This window comes from Engystomops pustulosus, chromosome 8 (genome assembly GCF_040894005.1).
Source record: "Engystomops pustulosus chromosome 8, aEngPut4.maternal, whole genome shotgun sequence".
NCBI lineage: Eukaryota > Metazoa > Chordata > Amphibia > Anura > Leptodactylidae > Engystomops > Engystomops pustulosus.
This window is the reverse complement of record NC_092418.1, coordinates 13,159,638-13,182,313: the sequence shown is the minus strand read 5'-3', so window position 1 is coordinate 13,182,313 and position 22,676 is coordinate 13,159,638. Positions and strand designations below refer to the sequence as shown.

General features: G+C 46.9%; 1 protein-coding gene across 1 annotated transcript; it reads left to right on the top strand.

The window, feature by feature from the left end:
- The first annotated feature begins 785 nt into the window (after positions 1 to 785).
- On the top strand, positions 786 to 22,570 carry LOC140076130 (uncharacterized). The gene is made up of 11 exons (XM_072122637.1): positions 786 to 838; positions 881 to 1,079; positions 1,593 to 1,676; positions 1,856 to 1,888; positions 1,962 to 2,045; positions 2,158 to 2,231; positions 10,585 to 10,660; positions 10,762 to 10,804; positions 16,207 to 16,311; positions 17,668 to 17,719; positions 22,286 to 22,570. Exons 1-10 carry the CDS (start codon positions 786 to 788, stop codon positions 17,688 to 17,690), a joined length of 774 nt encoding a protein of 257 aa, XP_071978738.1. The 3' UTR covers positions 17,691 to 17,719; positions 22,286 to 22,570.
- The last annotated feature ends 106 nt before the right edge of the window (positions 22,571 to 22,676 follow it).

Genomic DNA, 22,676 nt, shown 5'->3' with positions numbered 1-22,676 from the left:
CACATGCACGGAGTGCACACCTTATACTTGTATGTCTCACTCGCTACTTTTTTTTGGATGATTAGAGTCGTAGTTCTCACCGTGATAGCTCAGTGCGCTCTAGAGCTGACACTGCACAGTGTGGATGATGGGAGTTGTAGCCCTTTCTGTATGGCCTGACAATGCACAGTGTGGATGATGGGAGATGTAGTCCTGTATGGCCTGATGCAAACTAGGCCTGACACTGCACAGTGTGGATGATGGGAGTTGCAGCCCTTTCTGTATGGCCTGACAATGCACAGTGTGGATGATGGGAGATGTAGTCCTGTATGGCCTGATGCAAACTAGGCCTGACACTGCAGTGTGGATGATGGGAGATGTAGTCCTGTATGGCATGATACACACTAGGCCTGACACTGCACAGTGTGGATGATGGGAGATGTAGTCCTGTATGGCCTGATGCACACTAGGCCTGACCCTGCATTGAGCGCATGGACGGGGTCAGGGGCTTCTCCATCCTCCACAATCAGCAGGTATTGGGGGTGTTAGGACTATGGAAGCTGCCTCCTCCATTAGGGGGCGCTCTCTGCAGGCCGGCCCCGGTGACATCATACTTTACCCTCGGCAGGAGATGTGGAGCTCTGTGACATCATACCGGCTTCTCCCAGATTCTTCCTGGCATCTTGCTGTCGGTGAATGGCCACATTACCCAGAGCTCAGTCTCCTGCAGCCCCTGTGCGGCCCCCTGAACAATCCTTCTCTTCCCCTGGGACGCCCCCTGCAGGGCAGGTGAAGCATAGCCGCCCATGGTACTTTCCCTGCGCTCCGTTATCGCTCTTCCTTGTAGACTTAATTACGGGTAATGATTAATTTATACCGAATCCGTGGCTCATTCATCCAGAGGACGGATCATCCGCCGGGATGTAACCGGATCCCTGTCACCCCGCTGTGACATCACAGAGATCCCTCTCTCCAGGGAACAGCTGAACTTTGGTAGACGTCCTATCTACCAGGAAGAAAGCAAAGTTCAGGTGTGCGGAGCGGCCATGGAGGAGAGCGGGCACATGACCGGCATCCTGGAGAAGAGGCGGCAGACTGTGGTGAGGAGGCATGGGGGGAGGCTTGGGAAAACTTGGCCAAGTTTGGGAAACCCGGATGTATATCCCGGGTCACTGGGGTTCTCCTCCTGGCAAGCTGGTCCACAACATGGGGGAGGGGAACAGCGCAAAAACCCAGAGACCCCCAAGACCTATAGATAATGTTGGAAGACGGGTGATCCAATAGTGCAGCTACAATCCTGGAGTCACTGGTTATGGAGGCGCAGAGCTGTAGTGTAACATAGAGCATCTGAGAGCAGTGCAGGCTCCAATAGTGCAGCTACAATCCTGGAGTCACTGGTTATGGAGGCGCAGAGCTGTAGTGTAACATAGAGCATCTGAGAGCAGCGCAGGCTCCAATAGTGCAGCTACAATCCTGGAGTCACTGGTCATGGAGGGGCAGAGCTGTAGTGTAACATAGAGCATCTGAGAGCAGCGCAGGCTCCAATAGTGCAGCTACAATCCTGGAGTTTTATTGTGTTTTTCTCAGTTTTTTTTCCTTTTGTACCCGGTCAGAAATTCCATTGGAGGAAATACCAGTTTACACTTAAAGGGAGGATTCTGTCGTACTACAAGACGCGAGGAAGTGATGACAAAGAGGTAGGAAATGCATGACTTGTGGATATCTGGCAGCGCCACATCTGGGCTCAGGCTGTTTGTGGTATTGCGGCTCAGTAATGTCTCCTAGCTGCAATACCAGGCATATCCTGTGGACCGGGGCGGCGCTGTGATGAGTCGCACTACACCTGGATATACAGTATGTTGTGTTTCTCCTGCAGGGGGAGCTCTGGGGCACCATCGATGTGCGAGACGTGAGTATTAGAGGGGATGTACACATAATAAGGTGTGAGGTTCCCTCCTGATGGTTCCCTCTGCCCGGAGCAGGTCCTGTCTCTGGTCTGTGTGGACACCATGGGATCCCGATACCCCATGGAGATGACCCTGCGCAATGGAAAAGTCATTACACTGGTAAGTATCACATCAACGTGCTGATAACAGGGAGCAATAGAGTGCATATAGCTGCAGGGTGATTGGGGGTGACACTGGGGTGGTCCGCCTCCCTGACTATCTTGTGTTTCAGGCTGCGGACTGCAACACGGAGAGGATGAGGTGGCTGCAGGCGATACAGGAGGCCATGGTGGCCATCAGGAAGAGGTCCTTATGCCTGACCCCGAGTTATACACCCCTACTGTATATTATATACCCCCCTACTGTATATTATACACCCCCTACTGTATATTATACACCCCCTACTGTATATTATATACCCCCCTACTGTATATTATACACCCCCTACTGTATATTATACACCCCCCTACTGTATATTATACACCCCCCTACTGTATATTATACACCCCCCCTACTGTATATTATATACCCCCCTACGGTATATTATATACCCCCCTACGGTATATTATATATACCCCCCTACGGTATATTATATACCCCCATACTGTATATTATATACCCCCTACTGTATATTATACACCCCCCTACTGTATATTATACACCCCCCTACTGTATATTATACACCCCCCTACTGTATATTATACCCCCCTACTGTATATTATACACCCCCCTACTGTATATTATATACCCCCCTACTGTATATTATATACCCCCCTACTGTATATTATACACCCCCCTACTGTATATTATACACCCCCCCTACGGTATATTATATACCCCCCTACGGTATATTATATACCCCCCTACGGTATATTATATACACCCCCATACTGTATATTATATACCCCCTACTGTATATTATATACACCCCTACTGTATATTATACACCCCCCTACTGTATATTATATACACCCCTACTGTATATTATACACCCCCCTACTGTATATTATATACACCCCTACTGTATATTATACAACCCCCTACTGTATATTATACACCCCCCTACTGTATATTATACACCCCCCTACTGTATAATATACCCCCCTACTGTATATTATATACCCCCCTACGGTATATTATATACACCCCCATACTGTATATTATATACCCCCTACTGTATATTATATACACCCCTACTGTATATTATACACCCCCCTACTGTATATTATATACACCCCTACTGTATATTATACAACCCCCTACTGTATATTATACACCCCCCTACTGTATATTATACACCCCCCTACTGTATATTATACACCCCCCTACTGTATATTATATACACCCCCCTACTGTATATTATATATACCCCCCTACTGTATATTATATACCCCCCTACTGTATATTATACCCCCCTACTGTATATTATACCCCCCTACTGTATATTATACCCCCCTACTGTATATTATACACCCCCCTACTGTATATTATACACCCCCCTACTGTATATTATACCCCCTACTGTATATTATCCCCCCTACTGTATATTATACACCCCCCTACTGTATATTATATACACCCCCTACTGTATATTATATACACCCCCCTACTGTATATTATATTCACCCCCCTACTGTATATTATATACACCCCCCTACTGTATATTATATACACCCCTACTGTATATTATATACCCCCTACTGTATATTATATACACCCCTACTGTATATTATACAACCCCCTACTGTATATTATACAACCCCCTACTGTATATTATACGCCCTACTGTATATTATACCCCCTACTGTATATTATACCCCCTACTGTATATTATACCCCCCTACTGTATATTATACACCCCCCTACTGTATATTATACACCCCCCTACTGTATATTATACCCCCCTACTGTATATTATACACCCACTACTGTATATTATATACACCCCCCTACTGTATATTATATACACCCCCCTACTGTATATTATATATACCCCCCTACGGTATATTATATACACCCCCCTACTGTATAATATACCCCCCTACTGTATATTATACACCCCCCTACTGTATATTATATACCCCCCTACTGTATATTATACACCCCCCTACTGTATATTATACACCCCCCTACTGTATATTATACACCCCCCCTACTGTATATTATATACCCCCCTACGGTATATTATATACACCCCCATACTGTATATTATATACCCCCTACTGTATATTATATACACCCCTACTGTATATTATATACACCCCTACTGTATATTATACAACCCCCTACTGTATATTATACACCCCCCTACTGTATATTATACCCCCCTACTGTATATTATACACCCCCCTACTGTATATTATATACCCCCCTACTGTATATTATATACCCCCCTACTGTATATTATACACCCCCCTACTGTATATTATACACCCCCCCTACTGTATATTATATACCCCCCTACGGTATATTATATACCCCCCTAGGGTATATTATATATACCCCCCTACTGTATATTATACACCCCCCTACTGTATATTATACACCCCCCTACTGTATATTATATACACCCCTACTGTATATTATACAACCCCCTACTGTATATTATACAACCCCCTACTGTATATTATACACCCCCCTACTGTATATTATACCCCCCTACTGTATATTATATACACCCCCCTACTGTATATTATATACACCCCCCTACTGTATATTATATACACCCCCCTACTGTATATTATATACACCCCCCTACTGTATATTATATACACCCCCATACTGTATATTATATACACCCCATACTGTATATTATATACACCCCATACTGTATATTATATACCCCCTACTGTATATTATATACACCCCTACTGTATATTATACAACCCCCTACTGTATATTATACACCCCCCTACTGTATATTATACACCCCCCTACTGTATAATATACCCCCCTACTGTATATTATATACCCCCCTACTGTATATTATACACCCCCCTACTGTATATTATACACCCCCCTACTGTATATTATACACCCCCCTACTGTATATTATACACCCCCACTACTGTATATTATACACCCCCACTACTGTATATTATATACCCCCCTACGGTATATTATATACACCCCCATACTGTATATTATATACCCCCTACTGTATATTATATACCCCCTACTGTATATTATATACACCCCTACTGTATATTATACACCCCCCTACTGTATATTATACACCCCCCTACTGTATATTATACACCCCCCTACTGTATATTATATACCCCCCTACTGTATATTATATACCCCCCTACTGTATATTATACACCCCCCTACTGTATATTATACACCCCCCCTACTGTATATTATACACCCCCCCTACTGTATATTATATACCCCCCTACGGTATATTATATACCCCCCTAGGGTATATTATATATACCCCCCTACTGTATATTATACACCCCCCTACTGTATATTATACACCCCCCTACTGTATATTATATACACCCCTACTGTATATTATACCCCCCTACTGTATATTATACCCCCCTACTGTATATTATATACACCCCCCTACTGTATATTATATACACCCCCCTACTGTATATTATATACACCCCCCTACTGTATATTATATACACCCCCCTACTGTATATTATATACACCCCCCTACTGTATATTATATACACCCCCCTACTGTATATTATATACACCCCCCTACTGTATATTATATACACCCCCCTACTGTATATTATATACACCCCATACTGTATATTATATACCCCCTACTGTATATTATATACACCCCTACTGTATATTATACAACCCCCTACTGTATATTATACACCCCCCTACTGTATAATATATACCCCCCTACTGTATATTATACACCCCCCTACTGTATATTATACACCCCCCTACTGTATATTATACACCCCCACTACTGTATATTATACACCCCCACTACTGTATATTATATACCCCCCTACGGTATATTATATACACCCCCATACTGTATATTATATACCCCCTACTGTATATTATATACCCCCTACTGTATATTATATACACCCCTACTGTATATTATACACCCCCCTACTGTATATTATACACCCCCCTACTGTATATTATACACCCCCCTACTGTATATTATATACCCCCCTACTGTATATTATATACACCCCCCTACTGTATATTATATACACCCCCCTACTGTATATTATATACACCCCCCTACTGTATATTATATACACCCCCCTACTGTATATTATATACACCCCCCTACTGTATAATATATACACCCCCATACTGTATATTATATACACCCCCATACTGTATATTATATACACCCCATACTGTATATTATATACACCCCATACTGTATATTATATACCCCCTACTGTATATTATATACACCCCTACTGTATATTATACAACCCCCTACTGTATATTATACACCCCCCTACTGTATATTATACACCCCCCTACTGTATAATATACCCCCCTACTGTATATTATATACCCCCCTACTGTATATTATACACCCCCCTACTGTATATTATACACCCCCCTACTGTATATTATACACCCCCACTACTGTATATTATATACCCCCCTACGGTATATTATATACCCCCCTACGGTATATTATATACACCCCCATACTGTATATTATATACCCCCTACTGTATATTATATACACCCCTACTGTATATTATACACCCCCCTACTGTATATTATACACCCCCCTACTGTATATTATACACCCCCTACTGTATATTATACACCCCCTACTGTATATTATATACCCCCTACTGTATATTATATACACCCCTACTGTATATTATACAACCCCCTACTGTATATTATACACCCCCCTACTGTATATTATACACCCCCCTACTGTATATTATACACCCCCCTACTGTATATTATACACCCCCCTACTGTATATTATATACACCCCCCTACTGTATATTATATACACCCCCCTACTGTATATTATATATACCCCCCTACTGTATATTATATACACCCCCCTACTGTATATTATATACACCCCCCTACTGTATATTATATACACCCCCCTACTGTATATTATATACACCCCCCTACTGTATATTATATACACCCCCCTACTGTATAATATATACACCCCCCTACTGTATATTATATACACCCCCATACTGTATATTATATACACCCCCATACTGTATATTATATACACCCCCATACTGTATATTATATACACCCCCATACTGTATATTATACCCCCCTACTGTATATTATACCCCCCTACTGTATATTATACACCCCCCTACTGTATATTATACACCCCCCTACTGTATATTATACACCCCCTACTGTATATTATACACCCCCCTACTGTATATTATACACCCCCCTACTGTATATTATATACACCCCCCTACTGTATATTATATACACCCCCCTACTGTATATTATATTCACCCCCTACTGTATATTATATACCCCCCTACTGTATATTATATACACCCCTACTGTATATTATATACACCCCTACTGTATATTATATACACCCCTACTGTATATTATACAACCCCCTACTGTATATTATACAACCCCCTACTGTATATTATACAACCCCCTACTGTATATTATACAACCCCCTACTGTATATTATACCCCCTACTGTATATTATACCCCCTACTGTATATTATACCCCCCTACTGTATATTATACCCCCCTACTGTATATTATACGCCCCCCTACTGTATATTATACGCCCCCCTACTGTATATTATACGCCCCCCTACTGTATATTATACGCCCCCCTACTGTATATTATGCGCCCCCCTACTGTATATTATGCGCCCCCCCTACTGTATATTATGCGCCCCCCCTACTGTATATTGTGCGCCCCCCCCCTACTGTATATTGTGCGCCCCCCCCCTACTGTACATTGTGCGCCCCCCCCCCCTACTGTATATTGTGCGCCCCCCCCTACTGTATATTGTGCCCCTCCCCCCTACTGTATATTGTGCGCCCCCCCCTACTGTATATTGTGCGCCCCCCTACTGTATGTTGTCCGCCCCCCCTACTGTATGTTGTGCGCCCCCCCCTACTGTATGTTGTGCGCCCCCCCCTACTGTATGTTGTGCGCCCCCCCCTACTGTATGTTGTGCGCCCCCCCTACTGTATGTTGTGCGCCCCCCCTACTGTATGTTGTGCGCCCCCCCCCTACTGTATGTTGTGCGCCCCCCCCCTACTGTATGTTGTGCGCCCCCCCCTACTGTATGTTGTGCGCCCCCCCCCTACTGTATGTTGTGCGCCCCCCCCCCTACTGTATGTTGTGCGCCCCCCCCCCTACTGTATGTTGTGCGCCCCCCCCTACTGTATGTTGTGCGCCCCCCCCTACTGTATGTTGTGCGCCCCCCCCTACTGTATGTTGTGCGCCCCCCCTACTGTATGTTGTGCGCCCCCCCCTACTGTATGTTGTGCGCCCCCCCCTACTGTATGTTGTGCGCCCCCCCCTACTGTATGTTGTGCGCCCCCCCCTACTGTATGTTGTGCGCCCCCCCCTACTGTATGTTGTGCGCCCCCCCCTACTGTATGTTGTGCGCCCCCCCCTACTGTATGTTGTGCGCCCCCCCCTACTGTATGTTGTGCGCCCCCCCCTACTGTATGTTGTGCGCCCCCCCCTACTGTATGTTGTGCGCCCCCCCTACTGTATGTTGTGCGCCCCCCCTCTACTGTATGTTGTGCGCCCCCCCCTACTGTATGTTGTGCGCCCCCCCCTACTGTATGTTGTGCGCCCCCCCCTACTGTATGTTGTGCGCCCCCCCCTACTGTATGTTGTGCGCCCCCCCCCTACTGTATGTTGTGCGCCCCCCCCCTACTGTATGTTGTGCGCCCCCCCCCTACTGTATGTTGTGCGCCCCCCCCCTACTGTATGTTGTGCGCCCCCCCCTACTGTATGTTGTGCGCCCCCCCCTACTGTATGTTGTGCGCCCCCCCCTACTGTATGTTGTGCGCCCCCCCCTACTGTATGTTGTGCGCCCCCCCCCTACTGTATGTTGTGCGCCCCCCCCTACTGTATGTTGTGCGCCCCCCCCTACTGTATGTTGTGCGCCCCCCCCTACTGTATGTTGTGCGCCCCCCCCACTGTATGTTGTGCGCCCCCCCCTACTGTATGTTGTGCGCGCCCCCCCTACTGTATGTTGTGCGCCCCCCCCTACTGTATGTTGTGCGCCCCCCCCCCTACTGTATGTTGTGTGCCCCCCCCTACTGTATGTTGTGCGCCCCCCCCCTACTGTATGTTGTGCGCCCCCCCCCTACTGTTTGTTGTGTGCGCCCCCCCCCCTACTGTATGTTGTGTGCGCCCCCCCCTACTGTATGTTGTGTGCGCCCCCCCTCTACTGTATGTTGTGTGCGCCCCCCCTCTACTGTATGTTGTGTGCGCCCCCCCCTCTACTGTATGTTGTGTGCGCCCCCCCCCTCACTGTATGTTGTGTGCGCCCCCCCCTCTACTGTATGTTGTGTGCGCCCCCCCCTCTACTGTATGTTGTGTGCGCCCCCCCCCTCTACTGTATGTTGTGTGCGCCCCCCCCCTCTACTGTATGTTGTGTGCGCCCCCCCCCTCTACTGTATGTTGTGTGCGCCCCCCCCCTCTACTGTATGTTGTGTGCGCCCCCCCCTCTACTGTATGTTGTGTGCGCCCCCCCCCTCTACTGTATGTTGTGTGCGCCCCCCCCTCTACTGTATGTTGTGCGCCCCCCCCTCTACTGTATGTTGTGTGCGCCCCCCCCTCTACTGTATGTTGTGTGCGCCCCCCCTCTACTGTATGTTGTGTGCGCCCCCCCCTCTACTGTATGTTGTGTGCGCCCCCCTTCTCCTGTGCGTTGTGTGCGCCCCCCCCTCTACTGTATGTTGTGTGCGCCCCCCCCCCTACTGTATGTTGTGTGCGCCCCCCCCCTACTGTATGTTGTGTGCGCCCCCCCTCTACTGTATGTTGTGTGCGCCCCCCCTCTACTGTATGTTGTGTGCGCCCCCCCCCTCACTGTATGTTGTGTGCGCCCCCCCCTCTACTGTATGTTGTGTGCGCCCCCCCCTCTACTGTATGTTGTGTGCGCCCCCCCCCTCTACTGTATGTTGTGTGCGCCCCCCCCTCTACTGTATGTTGTGTGCGCCCCCCCCTCTACTGTATGTTGTGTGCGCCCCCCCCCTCACTGTATGTTGTGTGCGCCCCTCTACTGTATGTTGTGTGCGCCCCCCCCTCTACTGTATGTTGTGTGCGCCCCCCCCCTCTACTGTATGTTGTGTGCGCCCCCCCCTCTACTGTATGTTGTGTGCGCCCCCCCCTCTACTGTATGTTGTGTGCGCCCCCCCCTCTACTGTATGTTGTGTGCGCCCCCCCCTCTACTGTATGTTGTGTGCGCCCCCCCCTCTACTGTATGTTGTGTGCGCCCCCCCCTCTACTGTATGTTGTGTGCGCCCCCCCCTCTACTGTGCGTTGTGTGCGCCCCCCCCTCTACTGTATTATTGCCCCCTGTCCTGTACACCTCCTTATCCCCGCTGCTCTCCGCCCCGCTCTCCGCCCCGCTGTCCCGCTGCTGTCCGCCCTGCTGTCCCCCTGCTCCTGTCCTCAATGTCTCCTGTATATTTCCCTCTGTCCAGCGCTCGCCGTTCCTCGGATACTCCGGTTGTGCGGGAGCGATCAGATCTGCGAGGGATCTGTGACTGGATGAGTAAGGTAACGGTGGGGGCTGGGTACCTGCAGTCCTATGTAAGGACATGGGCGCAGTCCCAGCTCAGCTACGTCTGTACACATGTGATTGTTCTGCTCTCTTCCAGTCCAATCCTGGGAGTGAAGTGGGAAGCCCGGGCGGCAGTGCAGGTAAGTGGAGCCATTATCTCCGTATATTCTCTGGATACAACCCCCCGTAGTGCAGCCTCAGGCTAGGGGTCCACAGGACGGACCTGTGAGAGGGGCCATGGAGACCTCATCCACTGCCAGGGGTTTCCTGGCCCTCCTCCTCTCCTCCCAACCTCTGGAAGAGGAGATGTCCATCTGATAGATAGATGATGGATACTAGGCCTGGTGGGTGTCGGTGATGGGGAGAAGTAGGTACACCCTTGGGTTATGTGACTGAGAGGACGGCCACTTACTGCTCCAGTCTGTGCAATAGTTGTGGTCCGTCCTCCACCACAATGGATAAGAAAAGGGAGCACACGGAGTAAGAGATTCTGTAGTCCATCCAGGGCCGGATTAAGGTTGGTGGGGGCCCCTGGGTGCAAAATCTGGTGGAGGCCCCCACTGAGTGTAGCGTACAAACGTCTTCCTGCTTCCTTTCCACTATCCCAGCAGTAACACAGCAACATACAGCCGCCTCATCCCCAGTAACACAGCTACATACAGCCGCCTCATCCCCAGTAACACAGCTACATACAGCCGCCTCGCCCCCAGTAACACAGCTACATACAGCCGCCTCACCCCAGTAACACAGCTACATACAGCCGCCTCACCCCAGTAACACCGCTACATACAGCCGCCTCACCCCAGTAACACCGCTACATACAGCCGCCTCACCCCAGTAACACAGCTACATACAGCCGCCTCACCCCCAGTAACACCGCTACATACAGCCGCCTCACCCCAGTAACACCGCTACATACAGCCGCCTCACCCCCAGTAACACAGCTACATACAGCCGCCTCATCCCCAGTAACACCGCTACATACAGCTGCCTCATCCCCAGTAACACAGCTACATACAGCCGCCTCACCCCAGTAACACAGCTACATACAGCCGCCTCGCCCCCAGTAACACAGCTACATAGAGCCACCTCATCCCCAGTAACACAGCTACATACAGCTGCCTCGCCCCCAGTAACACAGCTACATACAGCCGCCTCATCCCCAGTAACACAGCTACATACAGCCGCCTCATCCCCAGTAACACCGCTACATACAGCTGCCTCATCCCCAGTAACACAGCTACATACAGCCGCCTCACCCCAGTAACACAGCTACATACAGCCGCCTCACCCCAGTAACACCGCTACATACAGCCGCCTCATCCCCAGTAACACAGCTACATACAGCCGCCTCACCCCCAGTAACACAGCTACATACAGCCGCCTCGCCCCCAGTAACACAGCTACATACAGCTGCCTCATCCCCAGTAACACAGCTACATACAGCCGCCTCATCCCCAGTAACACAGCTACATACAGCCGCCTCACCCCCAGTAACACAGCTACATACAGCCGCCTCATCCCAGTAACACAGCTACATACAGCTGCCTCATCCCCAGTAACACAGCTACATACAGCCGCCTCATCCCCAGTAACACAGCTACATACAGCCGCCTCGCCCCCAGTAACACAGCTACATACAGCCGCCTCATCCCAGTAACACAGCTACATACAGCCGCCTCATCCCCAGTAACACAGCTACATACAGCCGCCTCATCCCCAGTAACACAGCTACATACAGCCGCCTCGCCCCCAGTAACACAGCTACATACAGCCGCCTCACCCCCAGTAACACAGCTACATACAGCCGCCTCATCCCCAGTAACACAGCTACATACAGCCGCCTCATCCCAGTAACACAGCTACATACAGCCGCCTCGCCCCCAGTAACACAGCTACATACAGCCGCCTCGCCCCCAGTAACACAGCTACATACAGCCGCCTCGCCCCCAGTAACACAGCTACATACAGCCGCCTCGCCCCCAGTAACACAGCTACATACAGCCGCCTCATCCCCAGTAACACAGCTACATACAGCCGCCTCGCCCCCAGTAACACAGCTACATACAGCTGCCTCCCCCCCATTAACACCGCTGACTATAGCCAGGCAAGCACACGTCGGGCGCGCTGTAGAGGAGGAGAGGTGATCGCGGCTCACCCCTCCCCTCTCCATAGAGAATAGAGCCGCATGGTCGTTCTTACGGCCATAGATATACACGCATGCGCATATGCCCAGTATATACACGCATGCGCATATGCCCAGTATATACACGCATGCGCATATGCCCAGTATATACACGCATGCGCATATGCCCAGGATATACACGCATGCGCATATGCCCAGGATATACACGCATGCGCATATGCCCAGGATATACACGCATGCGCATATGCCCAGGATATACACGCATGCGCATATGCCCAGGATATACACGCATGCGCATATGCCCAGGATATACACGCATGCGCATATGCCCAGGATATACACGCATGCGCATATGCCCAGGATATACACGCATGCGCATATGCCCAGGATATACACGCATGCGCATATGCCCAGGATATACACGCATGCGCATATGCCCAGGATATACACGCATGCGCATATGCCCAGGATATACACGCATGCGCATATGCCCAGGATATACACGCATGCGCATATGCCCAGGATATACACGCATGCGCATATGCCCAGGATATACACGCATGCGCATATGCCCAGGATATACACGCATGCGCATATGCCCAGGATATACACGCATGCGCATATGCCCAGGATATACACGCATGCGCATATGCCCAGGATATACACGCATGCGCATATGCCCAGGATATACACGCATGCGCATATGCCCAGGATATACACGCATGCGCATATGCCCAGGATATACACGCATGCGCATATGCCCAGGATATACACGCATGCGCATATGCCCAGGATATACACGCATGCGCATATGCCCAGGATATACACGCATGCGCATATGCCCAGGATATACACGCATGCGCATATGCCCAGGATATACACGCATGCGCATATGCCCAGGATATACACGCATGCGCATATGCCCAGGATATACACGCATGCGCATATGCCCAGGATATACACGCATGCGCATATGCCCAGGATATACACGCATGCGCATATGCCCAGGATATACACGCATGCGCATATGCCCAGGATATACACGCATGCGCATATGCCCAGGATATACACGCATGCGCATATGCCCAGGATATACACGCATGCGCATATGCCCAGGATATACACGCATGCGCATATGCCCAGGATATACACGCATGCGCATATGCCCAGGATATACACGCATGCGCATATGCCCAGGATATACACGCATGCGCATATGCCCAGGATATACACGCATGCGCATATGCCCAGGATATACACGCATGCGCATATGCCCAGGATATACACGCATGCGCATATGCCCAGGATATACACGCATGCGCATATGCCCAGGATATACACGCATGCGCATATGCCCAGGATATACACGCATGCGCATATGCCCAGGATATACACGCATGCGCATATGCCCAGGATATACACGCATGCGCATATGCCCAGGATATACACGCATGCGCATATGCCCAGGATATACACGCATGCGCATATGCCCAGGATATACACGCATGCGCATATGCCCAGGATATACACGCATGCGCATATGCCCAGGATATACACGCATGCGCATATGCCCAGGATATACACGCATGCGCATATGCCCAGGATATACACGCATGCGCATATGCCCAGGATATACACGCATGCGCATATGCCCAGGATATACACGCATGCGCATATGCCCAGGATATACACGCATGCGCATATGCCCAGGATATACACGCATGCGCATATGCCCAGGATATACACGCATGCGCATATGCCCAGGATATACACGCATGCGCATATGCCCAGGATATACACGCATGCGCATATGCCCAGGATATACACGCATGCGCATATGCCCAGGATATACACGCATGCGCATATGCCCAGGATATACACGCATGCGCATATGCCCAGGATATACACGCATGCGCATATGCCCAGGATATACACGCATGCGCATATGCCCAGGATATACACGCATGCGCATATGCCCAGGATATACACGCATGCGCATATGCCCAGGATATACACGCATGCGCATATGCCCAGGATATACACGCATGCGCATATGCCCAGGATATACACGCATGCGCATATGCCCAGGATATACACGCATGCGCATATGCCCAGGATATACACGCATGCGCATATGCCCAGGATATACACGCATGCGCATATGCCCAGGATATACACGCATGCGCATATGCCCAGGATATACACGCATGCGCATATGCCCAGGATATACACGCATGCGCATATGCCCAGGATATACACGCATGCGCATATGCCCAGGATATACACGCATGCGCATATGCCCAGGATATACACGCATGCGCATATGCCCAGGATATACACGCATGCGCATATGCCCAGGATATACACGCATGCGCATATGCCCAGGATATACACGCATGCGCATATGCCCAGGATATACACGCATGCGCATATGCCCAGGATATACACGCATGCGCATATGCCCAGGATATACACGCATGCGCATATGCCCAGGATATACACGCATGCGCATATGCCCAGGATATACACGCATGCGCATATGCCCAGGATATACACGCATGCGCATATGCCCAGGATATACACACCTTTTAGGGTGACTGGCCGTGGCTTCAGACGGGTGCTTGTTCGTGCGGGGGGTGGGTCTTTCGGTTGCTTGTTCGGCCGTGGAGGGGGACGGCAGGTGCTTTTTCTAGCCGGGAGCGGAGAGGGGGGGGGCGTCGGGTGCTTTTTCTAGCCGGGAGCGGAGAGGGGGGGGGGCGCGGAGGGAGGGGGGCGGCGGCGTGTGCTTGTTCTAGCAAGGGGTGGGGTGTTGGGCGGGGTTGCTTGTTTGGGAGGGGGTTGGTAGCTCGGCCATGCATGCGGGGGGATGGGCGGGCCAGAAGGCTGTCACCTGTGCTGGGGGGGCGGGCGGAGAGGCGAGCGCAGTGTCGCCTATGCCGGGGGATGGGCGGGCCGGGAGGCTGTCACCTGTGCTGGGGGGGCGGGCGGAGAGGCGAGCGCAGTGTCGCCTATGCCGGGGCGGGCAGGGAGGCGGTGTCAAATGTGACGGGAGGGGGGATGGCGGGCGTTGAGGCGGAGTTACTGTCACTCGTGCCAAGGGGGGCGGGCAGCTCCTCCATGCAGCGCGATGCAGCGGGCATCTCAGGAGGGGGGACGCGGGCGTGCAGGGGGTGCGATCTGGTGGGGGCCCCGGGGCTCGAGCCCCGGGATCCCCGCCTATAATCCGGCCCTGAGTCCATCTATTCCAGATCATTCTTCCAACCCGAGTCCTAAGTCCAGAACCTTCTCTAATACCACAGCCCCAGAGATCCCAGAGATATACGGGCCGAGGAGTGACCGCTATGGTGCTCCCCAGATCTTATGTCCTCCATCAGCCCAGTCTTCTCATTGTTACAGCTAATGATGACCTGACAGACCTGGACTCCTTCATAGACCAAACCTTTCATGGAATCTCCTTCAATAGACAATCCCAACTAAAGAGAGAGGTGGCCCCGGACACAGGTGATTATCTATCTATCTATCTCATATATAATCTCCTATCTATCTCCTATCTATCTATCTATCTCCCATCTATCCCTCCCCTCTATGTAGAGTGCAGTGTTGGGTAAGTATGTCGCCCGCCTCCTCCACCTCGTGTCTGTCTGGTATATATTTCTATCCTGTCTGCTGTGTGATGGATTGAAGTGCTGGCAGCAGCTTTGGGTTTTCCTTCGGGGTTTTCTCTACTTCAATCAAGTGCCAAAAAAATTTCGGCATGATGTGTCTGCAGCTGCAGTGTAAGCGCCGGGCCGCTCCTTCCAACAGATACAAGAGCTCACAATATACATTTCTGTAGTCTCCCTGGGCTGCTGATATCTAAATCCCTTGCATCATAAAGAAATATCACCCACATGTTCTGACCTGTTATATTATTGTGCCCCCCCACCTTAAGAAATAATGTGCAACATCCCCCACCGGGGCCTAGCCTTCTCTTGGGGCCTGGAGGCAGCCGGGGCCCGCAGTACCTGAGTGGCTGGCGGTTGCGGCCTAGGCACGCTAATGTCCCGGTGCTTGGTATGGGGACCGGAGGGCTGTCCTATAGCCTGGCAGGTCTCCAGCAGGTGGTGTGTGCAAGAAATATGGAGGAGAGGCTGATGTACAGGTTCTCCCTGGGGCAACCCCTGAGTGTCTGTAGTATGTGTCCCTGGCTAATGGATGGGAAGGCCCGTGGTGGTAACAGCCGTATCCAGGGATCAGATGGAGACAACGTTGTGCAAAATCAACTCAACGTTCTTTATTGAAAAGCAGGCAACAGACAAAACGATCAAACATCGGATTCTGGTTACTGGACCCCCCTGGTCTACAATCACACTTCGGTTTACAATGCAGCCACAAAATTGGATAATTACTTACACCCATTTAATCGTTGACTTTCCAGAGAGTATCTACAGCTGCAATTACCTAAGTTCTCATAGCATTATCCTCTGGGTGAGTAGCGCAGGTTCACCAGATAGATCCTGACAGGGAGAGGGCCTTATTCACACCTACCACCTTGCCTATACGTTGGCAGGGGTGTTGCAAATGCATATAATACAAATTGGAGAACAGCACAAGCATTTGAATGTAGGGACCTGCTCTATCTCCCCTCTCCCAGCAGGAAGTCCTGGCATAATGTTAAGAAGGGGTCCACCAGGATGTCCTCTGGTGGGTCGGGGCTTTTGAGGGTTTTCTACAATGTATGACGAGGGCAGGTGACAATCCATCCACCTTCGCTGCACATATACACGACCGGCAGAACCAAATTCTTGTATCAAATCCTGTTTACTAAAAACACGGCGTCCTTGACAGTAAAATCCTCCCTCTATGCTGAAATTTCAGAGAGAAGTAACCACAACACATGAAACGCAGAAAAGGAGAATGATGTCATATGGTGAGTAAGAGGAGAACATCTACTCATACCAAATCACTGGTGATAATATGATCATATATTAATATATTCTGAGATATTCTGAATATTACCTCCCATAATACATCACATAGAGACTCTCATACTGTAATTCTTATAGTATGAATATAATATAATATGACTCTTTATACAGGAATATAACTACTATAATACTGCCCCCTATGCACAAGAATATAACTACTATAATACTGCCCCCTATGCACAAGAATATAACTACTATAATACTGCCCCCTATGTACAAGAATATAACTACTATAATACTACCCCCTATGTACAAGAATATAACTACTATAATACTACCCCCTATGTACAAGAATATAACTACTATAATACTGCCCCTATGTACAGGAATATAACTACTATAATACTGACCCCTATGTACAAGAATATAACTACTACAATACTGCCCCCTATGTACAGGAATATAACTACTATAATACTGGCCCCTATGTACAGGAATATAACTACTATAATACTGACCCCTATGTACAAGAATATAACTACTATAATACTGCCCCCTATGTACAAGAATATAACTACTATAATACTGCCCCTATGTACAGGAATATAACTACTATAATACTGCCCCCTATGTACAGGAATATAACTACTATAATACTGCCCCCTATGTACAAGAATATAACTACTATAATACTGCCCCCTATGTACAAGAATATAACTACTATAATACTGTCCCCTATGTACAGGAATATAACTACTATAATACTGCCCCCTATGTACAAGAATATAACTACTATAATACTGCCCCCTATGTACAAGAATATAACTACTATAATACTGTCCCCTATGTACAGGAATATAACTACTATAATACTGCCCCCTATGTACAAGAATATAACTACTATAATACTGCCCCCTATGTACAAGAATATAACTACTATAATACTGCCCCCTATATACAGGAATATAACTACTATAATACTGCCCCTATGTACAGGAATATAACTACTATAATACTGCCCCCTATGTACAGGAATATAACTACTATAATACTGCCCCCTATATACAGGAATATAACTACTATAATACTGCCCCCTATGTACAAGAATATAACTACTATAATACTGCCCCTATGTACAGGAATATAACTACTATAATACTGCCCCCTATGTACAGGAATATAACTACTATAATACTGCCCCCTATGTACAGGAATATAACTACTATAATACTGCCCCCTATGTACAAGAATATAACTACTATAATACTGCCCCCTATGTACAAGAATATAACTACTATAATACTGCCCCCTATGTACAGGAATATAACTACTATAATACTGCCCCTATGTACAGGAATATAACTACTATAATACTGCCCCTATGTACAGGAATATAACTACTATAATACTGCCCCCTATGTACAGGAATATAACTACTATAATACTGCCCCCTATATACAGGAATATAACTACTATAATACTGCTCCCTATGTACAAGAATATAACTACTATAATACTGCTCCCTATGTACAAGAATATAACTACTATAATACTGCCCCCTATGTACAAGAATATAACTACTATAATACTGCCCCCTATATACAGGAATATAACTACTATAATACTGCCCCCTATATACAAGAATATAACTACTATAATACTGCTCCCTATGTACAAGAATATAACTACTATAATACTGCTCCCTATGTACAAGAATATAACTACTATAATACTACCCCCTATGTACAAGAATATAACTACTATAATACTGCCCCCTATGTACAAGAATATAACTACTATAATACTGCCCCCTATGTACAGGAATATAACTACTATAATACTGCCCCCTATGTACAAGAATATAACTACTATAATACTGCCCCCTATGTACAGGAATATAACTACTATAATACTGCCCCCTATGTACAACAATATAACTACTATAATACTGCCCCCTATGTACAAGAATATAACTACTATAATACTGCCCCCTATGTACAAGAATATAACTACTATAATACTGCCCCCTATGTACAAGAATATAACTACTATAATACTGCCCCCTATGTACAAGAATATAACTACTATAATACTGCCCCCTCAGTACAAGAATATAACTACTATAATACTGCCCCCTATGTACAAGAATATAACTACTATAATACTGCCCCCTCAGTACAAGAATATAACTACTATAATACTGCCCCCTATGTACAGGAATATAACTACTATAATACTGCCCCCTTTGTACAGGAATATAACTACTACAATACTGTCCCCTATGTACAGGAATATAACTACTACAATACTGTCCCCTATGTACAGGAATATAACTACTACAATACTGCCCCCTATGTACAGGAATATAACTACTATAATACTGCCCCCTTTGTACAGGAATATAACTACTACAATACTGTCCCCTATGTACAGGAATATAACTACTACAATACTGTCCCCTATGTACAGGAATATAACTACTATAATACTGCCCCTATGTACAAGGATATAACTACTATAATACTGCCCCCTGTGTACAGGGATATAACTACTATAATACTGCTCCCTATGTACAAGGATATAACTACTATAATACTGCTCCCTATGTACAAGGATATAACTACTATAATACTGCCCCCTATGTACAGGAATATAACTACTACAATACTGCCCCCTATGTACAGGAATATAACTACTATAATACTGCCCCCTATGTACAGGAATATAACTACTATAATACTGCCCCTATGTACAAGGATATAACTACTATAATACTGCCCCCTGTGTACAGGGATATAACTACTATAATACTGCTCCCTATGTACAAGGATATAACTACTATAATACTGCTCCCTATGTACAAGGATATAACTACTATAATACTGCCCCCTATGTACAGGAATATAACTACTATAATACTGCTCCCTATGTACAGGAATATAACTACTATAATACTGCCCCCTATGTACAGGAATATAACTACTATAATACTGCCCCCTATGTACAAGAATATAACTACTATAATACTGCCCCCTATGTACAAGAATATAACTACTATAATACTGCCCCCTATGTACAAGAATATAACTACTATAATACTGCCCCCTATGTACAAGAATATAACTACTATAATACTGCCCCCTATGTACAAGAATATAACTACTATAATACTGCCCCCTATGTACAAGAATATAACTACTATAATACTGCCCCCTATGTACAAGAATATAACTACTATAATACTGCCCCCTATGTACAAGAATATAACTACTATAATACTGCCCCCTATGTACAAGAATATAACTACTATAATACTGCCCCTATGTACAAGAATATAACTACTATAATACTGCCCCTATGTACAGGAATATAACTACTATAATACTGCCCTCTATGTACAGGAATATAACTGCTATAATACTGCCCCCATTGTACAAGAATATAACTACTATAATACTGCCCCCATTGTACAAGAATATAACTACTATAATACTGCCCCCTATGTACAAGAATATAACTACTATAATACTGCCCCCTATGTACAGGTATATAACTACTATAATACTGCCCCCTATGTACAAGAATATAACTACTATAATACTGCCCCCTATGTACAAGAATATAACTACTATAATACTGCCCCCTATGTACAGGAATATAACTACTATAATACTGCCCGCTATGTACAGGAATATAACTACTATAATACTGCCCCCTATGTACAGGAATATAACTACTATAATACTGCCCCCTATGTACAAGAATATAACTACTATAATACTGCCCCTATGTACAAGAATATAACTACTATAATACTGCCCGCTATGTACAGGAATATAACTACTATAATACTGCCCCCTATGTACAGGAATATAACTACTATAATACTGCCCCCTATGTACAGGAATATAACTACTATAATACTGCCCCCTATGTACAGGAATATAACTACTATAATACTGACCCCTATGTACAAGAATATAACTACTATAATACTGCCCCCTATGTACAAGAATATAACTACTATAATACTGCCCCTATGTACAAGAATATAACTACTATAATACTGCCCCCTATGTACAGGAATATAACTACTATAATACTGCCCCCTATGTACAGGAATATAACTACTATAATACTGCCCCCTATGTACAAGAATATAACTACTATAATACTGCCCCCTATGTACAGGAATATAACTACTATAATACTGCTTCCTATGTACAGGAATATAACTACTATAATACTGCCCCCTATGTACAAGAATATAACTACTATAATACTGCCCCCTATGTACAAGAATATAACTACTATAATACTGCCCCCTATGTACAAGAATATAACTACTATAATACTGCCCGCTATGTACAAGAATATAACTACTATAATACTGCCCCCTATGTACAAGAATATAACTACTATAATACTGCCCCCTATGTACAAGAATATAACTACTATAATACTGCCCCCTATGTACAAGAATATAACTACTATAATACTGCCCGCTATGCTGTTGTTAAGCTTTTGTTGCTGCCACACTTGATATGTCTCCCTCTCTCTATGTCCAGGCTTTCTCTTCAGTCTTGGGGATCTCTCCTCCTGGATATTGGGGACTCCTTGTTTTGCAGCTCATCATAGACTTTCTCTTTGTTTTGCCAAATAAATGTTGTGGGCGCCCCCTGCAGTCCTGGAGGGTCTCCTGTGGGTGGGCAGAGACCTCTGATTCCTGGAGACGTCTTGTTACTGAGGAGACGCGCAGATGGGACACGACATCCTATTCCCGGTGACATCGGGAAGTTCTGTATAGGAATTTGATTTTTCAAATAAATATTGTGATTTTATTTTTGGCAGTAGAGATGTTGTGTGTATGAGCGGGGGACACCTCTCCGGACATGGGGCAGCTCCGAAACGCAAACTGCTGCCCTCACAAAAGCAGTAGAAATAAGGTGGGGGGGCGGG

Bases quoted from the DNA above. Each gene is read 5' to 3' on its own strand.
- LOC140076130 (XM_072122637.1), top strand. From the start codon at position 786: ATGGTACTTTCCCTGCGCTCCGTTATCGCTCTTCCTTGTAGACTTAAT. The intron at 1,677-1,855 runs GTAGGAAATGCA...TTTCTCCTGCAG, and splicing joins GAGGAAGTGATGACAAAGAG to GGGGAGCTCTGGGGCACCAT. The intron at 1,889-1,961 runs GTGAGTATTAGA...TGCCCGGAGCAG, and splicing joins GCACCATCGATGTGCGAGAC to GTCCTGTCTCTGGTCTGTGT.